Source organism: Lagenorhynchus albirostris, chromosome 16 (assembly GCF_949774975.1).
Source record: "Lagenorhynchus albirostris chromosome 16, mLagAlb1.1, whole genome shotgun sequence".
Lineage (NCBI taxonomy): Eukaryota > Metazoa > Chordata > Mammalia > Artiodactyla > Delphinidae > Lagenorhynchus > Lagenorhynchus albirostris.
This window is the reverse complement of record NC_083110.1, coordinates 69,131,496-69,153,879: the sequence shown is the minus strand read 5'-3', so window position 1 is coordinate 69,153,879 and position 22,384 is coordinate 69,131,496. Positions and strand designations below refer to the sequence as shown.

The 22,384-nt window shown below is 33.0% G+C and overlaps 1 protein-coding gene across 1 annotated transcript in view; it reads right to left on the bottom strand.

The window, feature by feature from the left end:
* The window catches only part of ATRNL1 (attractin like 1), a 679,297-nt gene that overhangs the window by 575,643 nt on the left and 81,270 nt on the right, over positions 1-22,384 (bottom strand). The window contains exon 9 of the mRNA XM_060125653.1: positions 11,438-11,621. Within this exon, the coding sequence (XP_059981636.1) occupies positions 11,438-11,621 (184 nt within the window). The remainder of the gene's footprint in view (positions 1-11,437; positions 11,622-22,384) is intronic.

Genomic DNA, 22,384 nt, shown 5'->3' with positions numbered 1-22,384 from the left:
TAATACACCACATTAATAAATTAAGGAATAAAAACCATATGATCATCTCAATAGATGCAGAAAAAGCTTTTGACAAAATTCAACACCGATTTATGATAAAAACTCTCCAGAAAATGGGCACAGAGGGAACCTACCTCAACAAAATAAAGGCCATATATGACAAACCCACAGCAAGCATCATACTCAATGGTGAAAAACTGAAAGCATTTCCACTAAGATCAGGAACAAGACAAGGATGTCCACTCTCACCACTCTTATTCAAAGTTTTGGAAGTCCTAGCCACAGCAATCAGAGAAGAAAAAGAAATAAAAGGAATACAAACTGAAAAAGAAGAAGTAAAACTGTCACTGTTTGCCGATGACAAGATACTATACACAGAAAATCTAGAAAACTACTAGAACTAATCAATGAATTTGGTAAGTTGCAGGATACAAAATTAATGCACATAAATCTCTGGCATTCCTATACACCAACAACGAAAAATCAGAAAGAGAAACTAAGGAAACACTCCCATTTACCATTGCAAGAAAAAGAATGTAATACCTAGGAATAAACCTGCCTAAGGAGGTGAAAGACTTGTACTCAGAAGACTATAAGACAGTGATGAAAGAAATCAAAGATGACAAAAACAGACAGACAAATATACCATGTTCTTGGATTGGAAGAATCAATATTGTGAAAATGAATATACTACCCAAAGCAATCTACAGATTCAATGCAATCCCTATCAAACTACCAATGACATTCTTCACAGAATTAGAACAAAAAATTTTACAATTCATATGGAAACACAAAAGACCCCGAATAGCCAATGCAATCTTGAGAAAGAAAAACGGACTTGGAGGAATCAGTCTCCCTGACTTCAAATTATACCACAAAGCTACAATAATCAAGACAGTATGGTACTGGCACACAAACAGAAATATAGATCAATGGTACAAGACAGAATGCCCAGAGATAAACCCACGCACATATGGGCACCTAATTTACAACAAAGGAGGCAAGAACATACAATGGAGAAAAGACAGCCTCTTTCCCGTGCTGGGAAAACTGGACAGCTATATGTGAAAGAATGAAACTAGAACACTACCTAACACCATACACAAAAATAAACTCAAAATGGATTAAAGACTTAAATGTAAGACCAGACACTAGAAAACTCTTAGAGGAAAACATAGGAAAAACACTCTTTGACATAAACCTCAGCAAGATCTTTTTTGACCCACCTCCTAGAGTAATGGAAATAAAAACAAAAATAAACAAATAGGACTTAACTAAACTTAAAAGCCTTTGCACAGAAAAGGAAGCAATAAAGAAGACAAAAAGATAACCCTCAGAATGGGAGAAAATATTTGCAAATGAAACAACAGACAAAGGATTGATCTCCAAAATATACAAACAGCTCATGAAGCTCAATATCAAAAAAAACAAACAATCCAGTTAAAAAATGGGCAGAATACCTAGACATTTCACCAAGGAAGACATACAGATGGCCAAGAGGCAAATGAAAAGATGCTCAACAACACTAATTACTAGAGAAATGCAAATCAAAACTAGAACGAGGCATCGCTTCACACCAGTCAGAATGGCCATCATGAAAAAAATCTACAAACAACAAATGCTGGAGAGGGTGTGGAGAAAAGGGAACCCTCTTGCACTGTTGGTGGGAATGTAAATTGATACAGCGACTATGGAGAACAGTATGGAGGTTCCTTAAAAAACTAAAAATAGAACTACCATATGACCCAGCAATCCCACTAGTGGGCATATACCCTGAGAAAACCATAATTCAAAAAGAGACATGTACCACAATGTTCATTGCAGCACTATTTACAATAGCCAGGACATGGAACCAACCTAAATGTCCATCGACAGATGAATGGATAAAGAAGATGTAGCACATATATACACTGGAATATTACTCAGGCATACAAAGAAACGAAATTGAGTTATTTGTAGTGAGGTGGATGGACCTAGAGTCTGTCATACAGAGTGAAGTAAGTCAGAAAGAGAAAAACAAATACCATATGCTAACACACATATATGGAATGTAAAAAAAAAAAAATGGTACTGCTGAACCTAGTTTCAGGGCAGGAAAAGTGATAGACATAGAAAATGGACTTGAGGACATGGGGTGGGAGGGCAAAGCTGAGGAGAAGGGAGAGTAGCATCGACATACGTACACTACCAAATGTAAAATGGTTGGTGGAAGCAGCAGCATACCACAGGGAGATCAGCTCAGTGCTTTGCGATGACCTAGAAGGGTGGGATAGGGTGGATGGGAGGGAGGCTCAAGAGTGGGACATGTGTATGCTTATGCCTGATTCGTTTTGTTGTGCAAAGAAACTAACACAGTATTGTGAAGCAATTATACTCCAATAAAGATCTATTTAAAAAAACAATTATACTAATGGCAAGAAGATGGAAAGATGTTTTCATTCTAAGAAAGAGCAAGGCAAGATATTCTCTCTCACCACTCCTATTCAACATTTTACTGGAAGTCCTAGTTAGTGCAATAAGACAAGAAAAGGGAATAAAAGATATACAAAATGGTAAGGAATAAATAAAACTGTCTTTTTTCACACATGACATGATTGCCTATGTAAGAAATCCCAAACAATCAACAACAACAAAAAAAAAACAAAACACTCCTGGAACTAATAAGTAATTATGGCAAGGTTGTAGGATATGAGGTTAATATGCGAAAGTCAATCGCTTTCTTACATATTAACAATGAACAACGGATACTTGAAATAAAGACACAACACTTATATAGCACCCCCACAAAACTGAAATAGGTATAAATCTAACAAAATATGTCTAAGATCTATATTGGGAAAATTATAAAACTTTGATGAAAGAAATCAAAGAGGTAAATAAAGGGTTAGGCCATATATAATACATGGATAGGACGATTCACTACTGTCAAGATGTCAGTTCTTCCCAGCTTAGTCTATATATTCATTGCAATCCCATCAAAATTCTCACAAGAATAGCCAACACAATACTGAGAGAGAGGAATAAATTCAGAGAACTAACGCTACTTGACTTCAAGACTTACTATAAAGCTACAATAATAAAAACAGTGTGGTACTGGGGAGAGAACAGACACATAGATCAATGGAACAGAAAAATAAGCCCAGAAATAGACTCACAAATAGTCAACTAACTTCTGACAAAAGAACAAAAACAACTCAAGAGAGAGAGGACAGTCATTTCAATAAATGGTGCTGAAACAACTGGACATCCACATGCAAAAAAAAAAAAAAAAAAAAAAGGAATTTGACAGATCTTACACCTTCTAAAAAAATTAACACAAAATGAATCATAGGCCTAAATGTAAAATGAAAACTATAAAACTCCTAGAAGATAATATAGAAGAAAATCTGGGTGACCATGAGTTTACTGATGACTTTTTAGATACAGCACCAAAAGCACAAATCATGAAAGAAAAAAATGATAAGTTGGGTTTCATTAAAATTAAAAACCTTGACTCTGTGAATGACACCATTCGGAGAATGAAACAGTAAGCCACAGACTCGGAGAAAATATTTGTAGCAAATACCTGATAAAGGACCTGAATCCAAAATATAAAAAGAACTCTTAAAACTCAACGATTAGAAAACAAACAACTCAATTAAAGTTGGCAAAAGGTCTGAACAGATACCAAAGAAGACACACAGATGGCAAAAAAATCATATGGAAAAATGCTCATTATAGGTCATTAGGGAATTACAACTTAAAACAATGAAATACCACTACCTATTAGAATGGATAAAATTCAAAACACTGACACCAAATGCTAGCAAGGATGCAGAGCAACATTCATTGCTGGTGGGAATGAAAAATAGTACAACCACTCTTACAGAACTAAACATACTCATAAAAATAAACACTCTTACCACACAATCCAACAATTGCACTCATTGGTTGAAATTTTATGTCCACACAAAAAACTGCAAGTGGATGTTTATAGCAACTTTATTCATAACTGTCAAAACTTGGAAACAATCAAGATGTTCTTCAACAGGTGAATGGATAAACAACTGTACCACATTCATACAATAGAATATTATTCAGTGATAAAAGAAATGGGCTATTAAGCCATGAAAAGATTTGGAGGAACCTTAAATGCAATCTAAATGCACTTAGCAATCTAAGTGAAAGAAGCCAATCTAAAAAAGGATTTATACTGTATGATTCCAACTATATAACATTCTGGTAAAGGCAAAAACAATGAAGACAGTAAAAATATCAGTGGTTGCCAGAGGTTGGGCAGGGAGAGAGGGAGATGAGCACACATGATTTCTAGAGCAATTGAAACTATTCTATATGATACAGTAGCAGTGGAATATGTCATTATACATGGTGCAAACCCACTGGACCAACAACACAAAAGTAAATCCTAATGTAATCTATGGACTTTAGTTAATAATAATGTATCAATATTGACTCATCAATTGTAACAAACGTACCACACTAATGCAAGATGTTAATAATAGAGGGACTTGGGGTGGGGAAGATGTGCGAGTATTGGGGAAATCTCCATACCTTTTGCTCACTTTTCTTTAAATCTAAAACTGTTCTAAAAACTAAAGTCTATTAATTAAAGGACAATAAAATAAAATGGTGGTGATAAAATCTGCAGTTGCTTTTCCAGATATGATATCTTTACTGCAATAAATAAACCCTACCCTTAGTACCTGGTAAGCAGATAATTTTTTAAAATATATGAATTGTAAAGTGGGATCCGGGTTTCTCACTTTCTAAAGGAATTTACAAATATGGAAGACAGGTCTAAAATAAATCCTGTCATGTTGTATTACATCATTATGCAGTTTAGACAGACAGGGTTTAGACAGACAGACATATATACAGAGACAGAGCAATATACCCACTTCTATAAATAAGTATAAACATGTGTGTCTTTGTAAATTTTCTGGCTCCATCTTCTGATAGGGTCTATAGACACATCAAAAAGTAATAAACATACCTAGTCCCCTAATCTTGGTTTTTAAATACCATTCTCTACTAAAAGTAATCTAGGTTCCTTGGGGGAAATGACTTACTCCAGCAGGGAAACTACAAGATGTAAACAGAATATTTTTTTTTTTTTTTTTTTTTTGCATCTGTGCCAAAAAGTGTAGAAATGCACTAGAGTGACTGGGGACATGTCTAAAGAATAGAGGAGGCTTACTGAAAGAAGCTCACAATGGCCAAATCTGGGACACTTTGAACACCAAAATAAAGAATAGTAATTGATAATAGAATATTGATTAAAATAAAAATCCATCGATTGATACTGATATAAGTGAACACACAACCTGGGATATTTACAAGGAATAATATTACAATATCACCATTTGGTAACCATCACAGTGATAACAAGAATGATCAATAGATGCTAAAACTAGTGTGTAAAAGTTTAATGAGAAACAAAATATTTACATAGTCTCAAAGTATCTCCACACGGTGTTTATTAATTTAAAAAGGAAAGATTGTATCTTTACAGTGGAGAAACCTGGAAACACTTTAACCATTACTTTAACCAAGATATGAAAGTTAACCTCTGCATGAAAGTCCATAGCAGCCTCATTCAAAATAGTCCAAAGTGAAAACAACCCAAATGTCCATCAACTGATGAGTGGATTAACAATATGAGGTATATTCATACAATGGAATATTATTCAGCCATAAAAAAGAATTAAGTTCAGAAATATACTACAGCATGGATGAACCCTGAAAAATTATGCTAAGTGAAAGAAGCCAGATGCAAAATGTCACATACTGTACATTCCATTTATATGAAATATTGAGAATAGGCAAATCTATAGAAACAGAAAGTAGGTTACCGGTTTCCAGGAAATGGAGGGAAAGGGTATAGGAAAGTATAGGATTTCTTTTTGCGGTGATGGAAATATTCTGGAATTATTGATGGTTGCATAACACTATGGATATACTAAAAACCACTGAATTGTACATTTGAAATGGTTACAATGGAGAATTTTATGTTATATGAATTTTATTTCAGTAAAAGTTTTTCCCCCCCAAAAAAAAATTCATAGAACACATTTTAGTGATCTAAAATGCAAACTTTAGTGATCAAAATGCAAACCCTGAATCTAATCATGAGGAAACATTAGACTCACCACTTTTCTTTTTTAGTATTTCTAGAAGTATAGTTGAAATCTTTTTTTAACTTGAAAAAACTGGAAAAAATACCAAATTTATAATTACAGTTGCAAGTTGTAAATGATAATGTTTAATATGTTCCTTATGTGTTAAAACATATTGTGCTCTTATTATTGTGTTTTAAAGAAACACAATAATAGAGAAAACGACTTCAACAATAGGACAAGAAAATTTGGGGTCTCTACTATCACAGAAAACCCTTGACAGAGAAGAAAAAAATGAAGATGTGGGCTCCTACTACAAGCTCTACAAACATATATGTGCAAAAAACGTTATGAGACACCTCATCTAACAAGACTAACAAATCAAGACCATAATGGCCCTGGTACTCAAAATCATTACAGCAAATTAAAAGTCTCTTAGCAAAGGATAATACAGTACTAATTAATAAAACATCCTAACAATACAAAAGGAATCATTTTTGAGAAATGGGAATTCCTATAAATACAGGATGTTTTAGATAGTGCTTCGGTGGTACTATATTAATTCTGTACTTCAAAAAATCTTTGCAATCACATATACTTGAAGTATGTTTTCATATTAATGCTAATCTGGTTACATGAAATGATTTCTTCTAGCTTCTTAAATTTGGTATAATGAGAATTATTTTTACATTAAAGTATTCAAAGCTAGTTTATTAAACTATCAAGTTTTTGTGATTTCCTAAAAATGTAGCTGTCAGAGGTTTTGGAAAATAATATAAGACAATTTTATAAATATGTTATTAGTTACTTATATTCTACTAAATACTGATGAACACGCTATTCATGATGTTTATCCTTGACAATTTCTCTACATAATGAGTGTCTGAAATATAGTATATATGTATACTATATTTGTACTGCATACATATATGCATTTGTTGAATATATAACTAAAATAACTATTTCATAGGATATATACATTACATATGGGTGTGTGAATGTATTCAAATTTAGGAGAAACTGTCAAAACGTTTTTCAAATGCTTCTACTGGTTTATACACACTTGGATTATCAATATTGTAAATTTTAACCATTTAAGTGGATGTGTAGTGGTACCTGAATTTAAATTACCCTGTGGCTAATAAGGTTGAGCAACTTTTAAAATGCGTTTTGGTCATTTGGATATCCTTTTGTTCAAGTCGCTTGCCCATTTTCTCTTGAGTCATCTGACGTTTTCTTGTTGATCTGTAGTACTTCTCTACATATTCGGGAATAGAGACCTTTGTTGACTTTATGTGTTGCAAATATCTCCTACACTGCAACTTGCCTTTTCACCTTCTTAGTGATATTTTTTAGACATACATAGTTCAGTCTATCATTTTTCCTTTATTAAGAGTATTATTTAAATACTATTTTTAAAGTCTTTCTTTGCCAATAAAAGCAAAGATATTTACCCGTTATCTTCTACAATATTTATTATTTTACATTCCATACTTAGATTTACAATTGATCTGAAACTAATTTGTGTATGATTTGAAGCAGGGCCCCAAATTCATTTCTTTCAATTGTATACCAATTGGCCCAGAATAATTTATTGAAAAAACGACTCTGTAGTGCCAACTTTGTTACACTAAGTGCCAATAAATGTGTAGGTCTGTCTGGGGAACTCCTATTTGCTACAATGGTCTATGTCGCTATCTTTGCAGCAACACTTAATTACTGTAGCTTCGAATTCATGAAATCTAGTAGAGAAGTCTTCCAGCTTTGTTCTTCTAGAGGTTTTGGTTTAGCTATGATTGGTCTTTCGCATTTTCATATAAATTTTTAAATAAGCATGTCAATTTCTATAAGAAAAATACTTTCTGCAATTTTGTTTTGGGATTACATTAAATCTAAACATCAATTTGGGCAGAATAGGTATCTCTACAATATTGTTTCAATTAATTATCATTATGTATCTTCCATTTATTTAGGTCTTCAATTTCTCACATGGTTTTTGAGTCTTCTATGGAAAGATCCTGTGTATATGTCATTAAATTTACATCTCAGGTTGTTGATGTTCTGATGATAAACTGTACTGCTTTTATGGTATTGCTTTTAAATTGTATTTAAAATTGTATTGCTTTTAAATCATTTTCTAATTGTTCCTGGTATACAGAATTATATTGGATTGGTTTTCTTTATATTGACCTTATATCAAGCAACCTATTACCCATACATCTTTTATACTTTGTTATTCCCTTTAACTTTAATTGTATTATTGCACTGGCTGGAAATGCCAATACAATGTTGAATAGAAACACTGATAGTAGCCACTCTTATTCATTCCTAAACTTAAAGGAAAATTTTTCAACATTACACTATAATGTTCGCAATAAAGTTTTTCTATTGGTTTGTACGTTTTACCACACAAATAGTTTGCTTCTATTCCTATTGTATTTGAGTTTTCATCATGAATACTTGTTAAATTTTATCTAAATTTTCCTTTGCAACATTTGAGAAGATTATATGCCTTCACTTCTTTATTCTTTTAATGTGTTAATTACTCTGATTTTATGAATTTTTAATTTACCTTATATTCTTAGAGTGAACCCAAATGATGTATAAATACTTTTATACTTTTTGTATATTTTCTAAGCAGCATAGGGCTAGGTTTTATTTTTATACCCAGTCCAAACATCTTTAGCTTTTGACTGGAATATTTGTCTCCTACATTCAGTGTAACTGGAATATTTACTTCCTCACATTTAGCATAATTGTGACATATTTGGAGTTAAATATACCATCTTCCTTTATATTTCTCCCAACTTTACTTTGTTCCCTTTCTATTCCTTTCTTGTTTTCTTCCAAATGCATTAAGTACTATTCTCATTTTTCCCTTTACTCACCTGTTGGATATACAGTGTTTTACTTTTATTTTTTGTTGTTACCTAATGATTACAATATAAATCCTTAACTATTAATGTCTACTATGAATTAGTTTTTTATCAATTCCCATATGATACAAGGACCTTAGTAACGCTGAACACCATTTACCCTTCTTCCTGATTTATGTGCTGCTATTATCATCCATTTAAATTTTGTATATATTTAAGCCTCTATTACTATTATAGTATTATATAATAAATAATCACTTAGATATACCCTTTCCATTTCTCTCTTCCTTCTAGTATCTAGGATCATTTTTCTTCGACTTCAATATTTTGAAGATCTATTTAGCATTTTCTTTATTTATTTAGTGTTTGCTGTATTTCAGGTCTGCTGCTGTCAAATTCATCTTGTTTTTCTGAAAAGTCCATGTTTTCCTTCCATTTTTTAAGGGTTTTTCACTGGGTGAAGAACTTTGGACTGATATTTTCCTTCAGCCATTTGAAGACACCATGTCTTCTAGATTCCGGTTTTTCAGTTAAAAAACCAGTTGTCAGTCTTAGTGTTGCTTCTTTAAAGAGAATATGCGTTTTTCCCCTCTGGCTGCTTTTCTAATTCTATTTGGGTTTTCATCAGTTTTACAGCGATATTTCTAGGTGTAAGTTTCTTTGTGCTCACCCCCTTGGTACTCAAGGAATTTCTTCAATTTGTAGCTAGCTATCCTTTGTCACTTTTGAAAATTTTCAGTCATTTAAGACTTCAAACAGTGCTCCACATTATCTTCTCAATCCTCTTCTTCTGGACCTCAATTACATGCGTGTTAGAACATTTCCACAAGTCCCTTATATTTCTTTCCCTGTTTTATTTTTCATTCTTTGTCTTTCTTTATTTCAACATGGGTATTTCCTTCTGATCCATCTTCCATTTCATTAATCCCCCCTCAGCTGTGTCTAACCTGCTATAAACATATCCAAAGAATTCTTAATTCATTTAATCTACTTTCCATTTCTATAATTTCCATTTCATTCTTTAGTAAAAGTTTCCAGTTGTCTGTTAATATTTTCCTACCTTATATTTTAATTTCTTCATCATAAAATCCTAATTATTTTAAAATTTCTGTCTGAAAATGCCATTATCCTATAGGTATATTTCAAATGGCTGGGTTTTTTTCATGGCTTTTCTTTTCCTAAACCTTATTATTTTTTGTTTTGTAACAAATATTGTATATGAAATAATTTGAGGCTCTGTATGATATTGTCTTCCTCAAGAGAGGATTTACTTTTGCTCTGCCACGAGTTAGACTATGGGCAGAGCACCAAAACCAATGAAAGACCATGATGATTCAAAGATAAGTTTATACTCACTCATAGGTTTAGAACTTCAGGAACCAGACTACATTGTGAAGTGTGTAACAAGACCCCTATTCCTTGGCACACCTAGAAATCCACTTTGGTCCTCCATATTGATTGACAAAAGCTCTGCTCAGTTTCTCAGGCAGTTTTCAGGATTTATAATTGTCTCAAGGACAAAAGTTGTGCAAAATGCCAATCATATCTCCCTTTTCATTCTATCTCTCCTTAATCTTGACCAACAAATAGGACTGTCTTAATAGTCCTATGATGCCTTAAAAAGATGTAACTCCTAATTTTTCTCAGTGGAAATAGTAGTCCAGAATAATCCATTTCCCCATTGAAAAAGAATTTCTTTTTCATTTACTAATAGCTCAGCAAGGTAGCCTATCTACTAAAATATAATACTGCATTTTATTAAACTAAAAAAATGAAAATTAGGAAAATTACCCAAAGGAAAAGTCTTCATTTTTTTAATTTCATCTTCCTTTTTTTAAATAAAGTGTAAATTAGAATATATGTTTGAAAGTGACAGTGAAGAGGACAGAACAAATCACAATTTGGTGGAAAACTGTATTTCATTTAAACACATAAAGTAATTTCATATAAGTTTAAAAGAATGTTTAGTGTTTAAAAACAAAAAGGGGGTCACTTCCCAGGCTCTACAAAAGAAAATGAGTACAACAAAAATTCTATTTTAAAACTTGTATACCTAGAAAAATCAATAAGCAATTCACTAAATAGAAAACACGAGTGCAAATGAACACATAAAAATATGCTTATTCACTATAGCAATCAGGGTATGCACATTAAAATATCAGTACAATACCATTCACATCCACTGCACTGGCAAAAGGAAAATATCCTCATAATTACCAAGCATTGGTGAGACTACGAAGAAACAAGGACGCTTATACCCTGCTGGTGGAAATGTACATTATCACAGTGACTTGAGAAGCAATTAGGCAACGGGTAGTAAAGTTAAGGATGTGAATATCCTCACATACAGCAATTTCACTTTTAGGTATGTACCCTAGAGAAACTCTGGCATATGTGAAATGACCAGTACAAGATGTACAACGTACTTCTGCCCAATCTACTCACCAAGTCTTAGTGTTAACTTCATACTTATAAAGGTCATCTACCAATCCATATTTGTTGCCTGGTAATGCTTTATAGCCTCCATGAACATAAATGGACTTTGTTATTTCATCATACACACTGGTATGGCCATATCCACCTTGAACAATAGCTCCTTTAGTTTCCGGAACAAGCCAAGTGTTTGATGCTGTAAGAGAAAGAAGATAAATCATGAACTCAAATAGTATTTAGAAATAAAACTAATATACCACCAAACTACCAACAAGTTCATTCTCATACCACATTTTATGAGTAAAGTATACCTAATAATCATTTAATTAAAAAACATTATTAAATATGTGCTAGATGGTTAAGAATCTGCCTGCCAATGCAGGGCACACGGGTTCAATCCCTGGTCTGGGAAGATCCCACATGCCACGGAGCAACTAAGCTCATGTGCCACTACTACTGAGCCTGCACTCTAGAGTCCGTGAGACACAACTATTGAGCCCACGTGCCACAACTACTGAAGCCCGTGTGCCTAGAGCCCATGCTCTGCAACAAGAGAAGCCACCACAATGAGAAGCCCGCGCACAACAAAGAGCCAACGCATCCAAAATAAATAAATAAATTTATTTTAAAAATAAATAAATATGTGCTAGTTAGTTACTATGTTGGGTGCTAGGGATTGAAGGTAAGTAAGACTGGTCTTTTTGCAAATTTTAATTAAACTCTGAAATATTGAAAATACCTAATTTTTGTATGTGAGAGAGAAAATGAAAACTTTATTCTCACATACATTTCTGTATTTGTAAACAAACCTGAAAAAAAAGACTTAACAAATAGTTTGTGAGAGCCTATTATGTCACAGGCTCTGAGTTTAGTCACTGATATTACAAAGACTAAAATTAAGATATGACTCTTGCCCTTAACAATTTTTAGCACTCTGCTGGTCTTTTATCTCTTGGTTATGAGTCCCACTGTCCCTTCTAAGAGTGCTTTGTATTATTGATAAAAACCTAAAAATTAAATTTCCAAGACTTGCTGACAGATGTGTTACCGTCAGGTTCTACCAATGAAAGTACTGGGGAGAGCTTAGAAGGCAAAAGGAAGAAAGATTCTGCTTTCTTCTCTAACAGAAGGTACAGGTAGGTGACTACAGTAGGTAACGGCAGTGGTGGTTTTATAGCAACAGCAGCAGGGGTACCACCTGCGCAGTGGCAGCAGTAGCACCTCCAGTAAGTAGCTCAATTACAGATGTGGTCCTAAGCTCCAGCCTGGGTATGTAGCAGCTCCAGATTTCTGGGCGATCCCCTCATTTTGGTGTCTCTAGTATTTTGGTAATTAACTCCCTATATTAAGTTCCCATTCTGCTTGATATATCTAGAAGGGACTCTTATTTCTATGGCAAATTCACTAAAACAAGCCCCAATCATATGAAAGACATGTTTTTAAAAATAAGATGAAAATACACATCTCCTTGGCCTTAAAAAATTTAGATTATAAAGAGCAACTCTATAGAAATCTATTATTAGTCTTTAAATATCCACCCAGACCACACTTCCATCTTCCCCCTAACTTTTCACCTCAACTTTGTCATACTAGACAACTCACTGAAAATACTCAAAGCAAATAACAGAAAATAAAGATACTTAAAAATTCTTCACACTTACACAATTTTAAGGTAGTGTAGAATGTGATACTTCAACAGTCATAAAAGTAGTCTTAAAAGAAGTATAAAAGAAGTATCAAAAAGGGTTGTTAAAGCCAATTTTACTTAGAGAAAACTAAACATATTTGAAGAAATTTCAAAGTACTCTTGCAACTAATGGGCATTACATTTTGGAAGTAATTTCCAAAGAATGAAGTTAATAATAACTCAGGAACAATTTCTTTAATATACTTCAAACACTTATTAAAGCCATATATATATATATATAGCCAAACTGAAGGTTTTCATGTTTTTATTCACTCTTTTTAACACAAAAAGATAAACATACTTCTTATCAAAAAATATTGTAGCAATAAAACGTTGTATAATGCAAAAGTGAATGTTACCTTATGCTCTAGCCCACTATCTAGAGGTATTTTTCACAAATTGTTATGTTCAGAATATTTTCAAACTATAATTCTGTATATTTTATTACAATATACAAAACAAATGTATATGACTTGCATGTACATACATACCTGTAAATATTTGTACCAAAAAATCATGCTATTTTACAACTATTTTTTCACTTAACATCTGGGACATCTTTTCAGGTCCCATTTTTCATTTTTTATCAGCTAAATTCCATTGTATTGATGATACATAACTTATTTAAGTAACTCTACATTGTGACTCATTTAGGTTTCAATTTGTTCTTAAAAACAATGATGGCATAAACTAAAAGTTGCTCTGGATCCACTTTAACAGACCTCAGAAGCAATCCCCCAAAATGCTTACACTGGAAGCTTAACCCCATGTTAGTACAAAGTCCAACACTCTTTAAAGGAATACAGCAAAGTCCAGCAGCCAACAAGGTAAAAACATACAATGCTCAAAATGCATTAAAAAATTAACAGGCACAGAGGGCAAAGAAAATATGACCCATAACAAGAAGAAAAATCAATCAATAGAGACAGAAATAACAAGGACGATAGAATTAAAAGCTACTGTAAAAAAGCTATTGTAAATATACTCAAATATGTTCAATAATGTTACAGAAAACATGAACATGATAAGGGAAAAATGGAAGATAAAAAAGACTCAAACAGAACTCCTGGAAATGAAAAATACATTGTATAGAATTAACACAAGGTTAGATACTCTGGGAGAAAAGAACAATGAATTTAAAATATAGAAATAGAAACTATCCAAAATGAAGCACAGAAAAAAACAAACAAAAACCCTGAAAAAAAAATGAACAGAATATCAGGGACCTGTATGACAATGTCAAGTAGTCTAATCTACTATGATAGAAGTCCAAGAATTGTGGTGGTAAGGTAGACAGAAATGATGTTTGAAAAAATAGTTTCTCAAATTTAATGAAATCTATAAATCCACAAAACAAAGAAGGTCAATGGTATACAAGCAGGAGAAAAAAAAAAGAAATAAAAGAAACCCACGCCAAGGAATAGCATGAAGTGATTAAGATGCACAATCAGAACAAAAATAAGAATGCCACTTGACTTCTCAACAGAAAGCATGCAAGTCAGAAGACAGTGAAGTTACACTTTTAAACTACTGAGAATTATTAACCCAGAATTCTATACCAAAAAATAACTATCAAAGTAGAATTCTATATCCCACAAAATATTTTCCAAAAGTGAAAGTAAAACAAAACCTTTTTCAGATAAAGGAAAAAAAAGCCCACAGAGAGAATATATTATTGCAGACTTGCCCTATAAAAAAGTGACCAAAATAAGTTTAAGCTGAATGAAAATGATACTTGAAACCAGCCAGAATCTGGATTTATAGAGATGAATGAGGAGTACAGGAAATATCTGATATGTGGGTAGATATTAAAGGTGTCATTTCTCATCTTCCCTCTCAGTACATGATAATTAAGTGTCCAAAACAAAAAGTATAACAATTTGTTATGGTCTTCATAACATACGAGATATGATATTAAAAGAGGGAAATGCAGGGATACTAGTCTGAGTTTCTGACACTATATGTGAAGTGGTAGAACATTAATTAAAGGTAGAATCTGAAAAGATAAATAAGCATATTGTAAACTCTAGAGTAACCTCTACAAAAGTAAAATTTAAAAGTACTTAATAAATTAATAGTCCCACAGATTCAAGAAGCTGAGCAAACCATGAATAGGATAAATTCAAAGAAATTCACACCACAATGAAATCGCTGAAAACTAAAAGTGCAGAAAACATCTCAGAAGCAGCTACAGAAAAATAACAAATTACCTATAGGGGAACAACAGTTAATGACTATGATTTTATCCTAAGAAACCATGCAGGAGAGAAGGAAGTGCTGAAAAATAACTATAACTATAAAAATAACTATAACTCAGGATTCTATACCTAGCAAAAATATTCTTTAGTGATGAACATAAAATGAATAGATTCTCAGATGTAAAAAAAATTAAGCTGATCCATGGCCAGCAGACTTACTCTAAAGGAAATACTAAAATAAGTTCTTCAGGCAGAAACGACAACAGAAGGAAACTGGGACTGAAAGAGGACAATTTATCATTAGAACCAACAATTCTAATTGTGTAAACACCCAGTAACAGAACATCTAAATGAGTGAAACATACATGTAAAATAGATAACCAACAAGGACCTACTGTATAGCACAGGGAACTATACTCAATATTTTGTAAGAACCTATTAGGGAAAAGAATCTGAAAAAAATAGATATATATGTATACATAACTGAATCTCTTTGCTCTACCCCTGAAACTAACACAACACTGCAAATAACTATACTTCAATTAAAATTAATTTTAATTATATATTAAAAAATTAAAAATAAGTAAATGAGTAAAGCAAAAACTAATAGAACTTAAAAATGAAATAGATATATCCACAATCATAACTGGAGGTTTCTATACTGGTTTTTCAAGAACTAAGAAAAATACTGAACAGAATATCAATAAAGATATAGAAGACGTGAATAACTCCATCAACCATAATATAATTGGCATTTATAGAACACCCCAACCAACTAGAGCAGAATACAGATCTTTTCAAATTCACATGTAACATTCACCAAGATAGACCATATTCTGGGTCAGAAAATAAGACTTAAGAAAAATTTTAACTGTAAAAAACATAGTCTTTGACAATAATAGAATTAAACAAGAAATAATGGCAAGAACAATATCGGGAAAATCTTCATATATTTGAATCAAACAAAATACTACTAAACAACCCAGGAGCCAAAGGAAAAAAACACACAAAAAAATAGAAAACATTTTGAACTAAATGGAAACAAAAAATGCAACATTTCAAAATGTGTGGGATACAGCTAAAGCAGTACTTAAAGCAGTCATTCTCAACAGTGTTCCCTAAAGCATCAATTGGCATTACCTGGAAGCTTTTTAAAAATGCAAATTCCCTGGCACCAATCCTGACATAATCAATAAGAAAATCAGGGATTAGGGCACAGCAATCTATTTTAACAACCTTCTAGGTGATTCCTATGCATCAAGTGTGAGAACTACTGGCTTAGAAGGAAATTTATAACGATACTTATATTTTTAAAAAGAAAAGAAAGGGCTTCCCTGGTGGCGCAGTGGTTGAGAGTCCGCCTGCCAATGCAGGCGACACGGGCCAGTCCGGGAAGATCCCACATGCCGCGGAGCGGCTGGGCCCGTGAGCCATGGCCGCTGAGCCTGCGCGTCCGGAGCCTGTGCTCCGCAACGGGAGAGGCCACAACAGTGAGAGGTCCGCGTACCGCAAAAAAATAAAATAAAATAAAGAAAAAGGTCTCAATCTCAATTCAATGATCTATTCTTCCATCTTAAGAAAACAGTAAAACAAGAGCAAATAAAACTCAAAGAAGAAAAGAAATGTAACAAAGCATTAATCAATATGATAGAAAACAGGAAACAAAAGCTGGTTATTTGAAAAGGTCAATAAAATTGAGTAACCTATTAATCTCTAGTCAGACAAGAAAAATAGGACACACATAACTCATATCAGATATAAGAGGAGATACCACTACAGATTTCACAAATATTAAGTATAAGGGAATATAATGAACAGCTTTATGCCAATAAGTTTAACATCTTAAATGATATGGACATATTACTTAAAAACACAAACTACCAAATCTCATTCAAAAAGAAATTGATAAGTTGAATACTGCTAACAGTTATTAAAGAAAATAAATGCCATAGTCAAAATCTTTCCTACAAAGAAAGCTTCTGGGCCAGATAGTTTCACGGGTGAACTCTACCAAACATTTAAGAAAGAAATAATACCAATTCTACACAAACTCTTACAGAAAATAGAATAGAAACACTCCCCAAATTTTACCACTCCCCATTTTACTACTCCCCAAATCATTTTACCATTACAGCCTGGAAAAGCAGACAAAGACATTACAAGAAAAGTAAACTATAGTCCAATATCTCTTATGAGCATAAACATAAAAATCCTTAATAAAATTTTTGCAAATCAATTCTAGCAGTATATGAAAAGGGTAATACATTATGGCCAAGTGGGATTTATCCAAGAATGCAATAGTGGCTTAACATCTGAAAGTCAGTGTCATTCACCATATTAAGAAATCAAAGAAAATAAAAGAACAAATGATCTTCTCAATAGATGCAGAAAATTAACAAAATTTAACATTATTCATGAAAAATACTCAGCAAACTAGGAATAAAAGCGAATTTCCTCCACCTGATAAAAGGCATTAAAAAAACATACCGCTAATGTAATACTACAGTAATTAAAAGACTGGAGCTTTCCCTCCTAAAATATGAAAAAAAAGACAGGAATATCTGCTCTCACTACCTCTACTCAATATTGTACCAGAGATCCTAGCAGTATAATAATAAAAGGTATATAGATTGAAAAGGAAGAAGAATGTTTATTAGCATGAGCGTAACACATGATCATCTATATAGAAAATAAGAAAGAATCTACCAAAAAGCTACAAGGAATAGTAAGTGTGTTCAGCAACGTTGTAGGGTGCCAAATGCTGAAATATACCATGCCCATGAGTTAGAGGACTCAATACTGTTAAAGGCTCAATTTTCCCCTTTATAGATGTAATGCAACCCCAATTAAAATCCCTACATGCTTTTTCTTAATAAACTGACAAGCTGATTCTAAATTTTACATGGCAATGTGAAGGACCTAGAAGAGTCCAAAACTTTTGAAAACAAAACAAACAAAAACAAATGATGGAGGACTGACACTGCCTGATTTACAAAGCTACAGTAATCAACAGAGTGTGGTATTAAACATAATATACATCAACAGACCAAAGGTCAACTCATACATAAATGGTCAGTTGACTCTTCAAAACATGTACCAAGGTAATTCAATGGGGAAAGGAAACTCTTTCAACCAAAGAACAACTGTATATTTATTTCTTAAAAAAAAATCTCAGGCCCACAGAAGTAGAACAAAAAATTTCACAATTTGTATGGAAACACAAAAGACCCCGAATAGCCAAAGCAATCTTGAGAACGAAAGAAGGAACTGGAGGAATCAGGCTCCCTGACTTCAGACTATACTACAAAGCTACAGTCATCAAGACGGTATGGTACTGGCACAAAAACAGAAAGATAGATCAATGGAACAGGATAGAAAGCCCAGAGATAAACCCATGCACATATGGACACCTTATCTTTGATAAAGGTGGCAGTAATGTACAATGGAGAAAGGACAGCCTCTTCAATAAGTGGTGCTGGGAAAACTGGACAGGTACATGTAAAAGTATGAGATTAGATCACTCCCTAACACCATACACAAAAATAAGCTCAAAATGGATTAAAGACCTAAATGTAAGGCCAGAAACTATCAAACTCTTAGAGGAAAACATAGGCAGAACACTCTATGACATAAATCAAAGCAAGATCCTTTCTGACCCACCTCCTAGAGTAATGGGAATAAAAACAAAAATAAACAAATGGGACCTAATGAAACTTCAAAGCTTTTGCACAGCAAAGGAAACCATAAACAAGACCAAAAGACAACCCTCAGAATGGGAGAAAATATTTGCAAATGAAGCAACCGACAAAGGATTAATCTCCAAAATTTACAAGCAGCTCATGCAGCTCAATAACAAGAAAACAAACAACCCAATCCAAAAATGGGCAGAAGACCTAAATAGACATTTCTCCAAAGAAGATATACAGACTGCCAACAAACACATGAAAGAATGCTCAACATCACTAATCATTAGAGAAATGCAAATCAAAACTACAATGAGATATCATCTCACACCAGTCAGAATGGCCATCATCAAAAAATCTAGAAACAATAAATGCTGGAGAGGGTGTGGAGAAAAGGGAACCCTCTTACAATGTTGGTGGGAATGTAAATTGATACAGCCACTGTGGAGAACAGTATGGAGGTTCCTTAAAAAGCTACAAATAGAACTACCATATGACCCAGCAATCCCACTACTGGGCATATACCCTGAGAAAACCATAATTCAAAAAGAGACATGTACCAAAATGTTCATTGCAGCTCTATTTACAATAGCCCGGAGATGGAAACAACCTAAATGCCCGTCATCGGATGAATGGATAAAGAAGATGTGGCACATATATACAATGGAATATTACTCAGCCATAAAAAGAAACGAAATTGAGCTATTTGTAATGAGGTGGATAGACCTAGAGTCTGTCATACAGAGTGAAGTAAGTCAGAAAGAGAGAGACAAATACCGTATGCTAACACATATATATGGAATTTAAGAAAAAAAAATGTCATGAAAAACCTAGGGGTAAAGCAGGAATAAAGACGCAGACCTCTTAGAGAACGGACTTGAGGTTATGGGGAGGGGGAAGGGTGAGCTGTGACAGGGCGAGAGAGAGTCATGGGCATATACACACTAACAAACGCAGTAAGGTAGATAGCTAGTGGGAAGCAGCTGCATGGCACAGGGATATTGGCTCGGTGCTTTGTGACAGCCTGGAGGGGTGGGATGGGGAGGGTGGGAGGGAGGGAGACGCAACAGGGAAGACATATGGGAACATATGTTTATGTATGACTGATTCACTTTGTTATAAAGCAGAAACTAACACACCATTGTAAAGCAATTATACCCCAATAAAGATGTAAAAAAAAAAATAAAAATAAAATAAAAAATAAATAAAAAAAAAAAAAAAAAAAAAGCCTTGGGAAAAAAAAAAAAAAAAAATCTCAGGCCTTAAGCACCCAGGCTGGTCACTTTCAAGTGAGAAGCTCCATCCATTTACTGCTACACCTTATAAATACCATCATTCATTATTTTTTTTAATTATAATTAATGAGTGAATTTACTGCAGGGGCTCAATTTTAAAAATGTACAAAATCACTGCCTTTCTTCTATACTTGTCATAGCTATTGAAAACTGTAATTCTTTTTTTTTTTGCTTATTTGAATTTGCAGACTTTTATGTAATTGTTATTTATTACTTGAGTAATAAAAAAGAGGGATAATGAGAAAAATGAGAAAAAGTCACTGGTGTTAAGCAATTTGATTATATTGTAAATCATGTCTTTTTCTACATGTTCCTTATTATCATTTGCTATTGTTATCATGACACAGGAAAGGCGAGGAAACACTGCTTTATACTAATTTTTAGCACTGCTCTTTTTATCCTGATTCCAACCTTTGTATATGTGACCAATAAATTTAGCTGCACACGTTAAAAAAAAAGAAAAAAAAAACTCAGAGTTTACTTCACACCATATATGAAATTTAACTCAAATAGGTGATAGATCTGAGGTTGAGAAGAGCCCAAACTAAATACCTAGAGAAAAACCTTTACGATCTTGAGCTTGACAAAGATCTCTTAGGTAGAACACGTTGATAAATTGTATTTCAACAAAATTTAAAATCTCAGCCTTTTAAAAGACACTGTAAAAATGAAAAGGTATGCCACAACTGGGGAAAAATATTTGCAAAACATATATCAGAGAAAGGACTAATATCCAGAATATATTAAAAATTCTTATAGCTCCATAATAAGAAGTCAAACAACCCAACTTTCAAAATGGACAAAAAGTATGAACATACATTTTACCAAAGAAGATAAATAAATGGCAAATACTGAAATAAAAAGATATTCAGTATCATTAGTCATCAGGGAAATGCAAATAAAAACCATAAGATATCACTACAATTCCAGAATAGCAAAAATTAAAAAGAAAACAATACCAAGTGTTGGTGGGGATGTGAAGTAACTGGAACTCTCATACCCCACTGGTGGGTTGTAAATGGTAGTATCACTTTGGTAAACAGTATGGAAGTTTCTTATAAAGTTAAACACATAACTGCAAATAACCCAGCAATCCCATTCTACAGCACTTACACAAGAGAACAGAAAACATATGCCCAAACAAAGAATTGTATGCAAATATTCATAACAGCTTTTATTCAAAAGACCTAATAACTGGACTCAAATGTCCACTAACTAGTGAACACATAAACAAATTATATCTTATTCATACAATGAAATACCATTCAAGATTAAAAAGAAGCAAACTACTGACACGAGCAAAAATTTAGATGAATCTGAAAATTATTATGCTAATACAATGAGACCACATACCACATGATTTCATTTATATGAAATTTGAAATGAGGCAAAACTATATTGACAGAAAACGAATCAGTGGTTACCTAGAGCTAGAGGATCATGAGAGATTGACGGCACAGGGTCATGAGTAAACTTTCTGGAGAAATAGAAATGTTCTATATCTTAACTGAGGTAGCACTTACACAACTATATCGCTTTGTTAAAGCTTATCTAGTTGCGCTCTGATGTTTTAATGCTAACACATTATTCCAAGACAGTATTACTATTCATGTGAATGACTGATCACTGGAAGTGTGCAATACAGGAGAAAAGATTTTTATTGTTAATTGTTAATTTTATTAATTGTTAAATAATTGTTAATTTATTAAGATTTTTATTAAGTTAATTGCTAAGGATTTTTATTAAGTTAGATTTATAATAATAAATAATATATATTATAATATAATAAATATTAGTATATATTATATTAATATATTTATATATTATATATATTAATATAAATATATAATAATATAATAAATAAAGATAATAAAGATTTTTATTAAGACTGGTAAGGATACCTTGGGATCACTATAAATAAAGCACCAACTGTTTTATTACTCCCCGCTATGGTGCCAAGGGGAAATTTAAGCCAAGCAAGACCCAGCTTGCATGAATGTTTCCCTTACTTTACCCACACTGTAAAATTACATAACCAAGCCAATCTCCTTTCCCTGCTCTCTCAAGCCATTTTCAGACCTGCTTGGGAGCCTGCC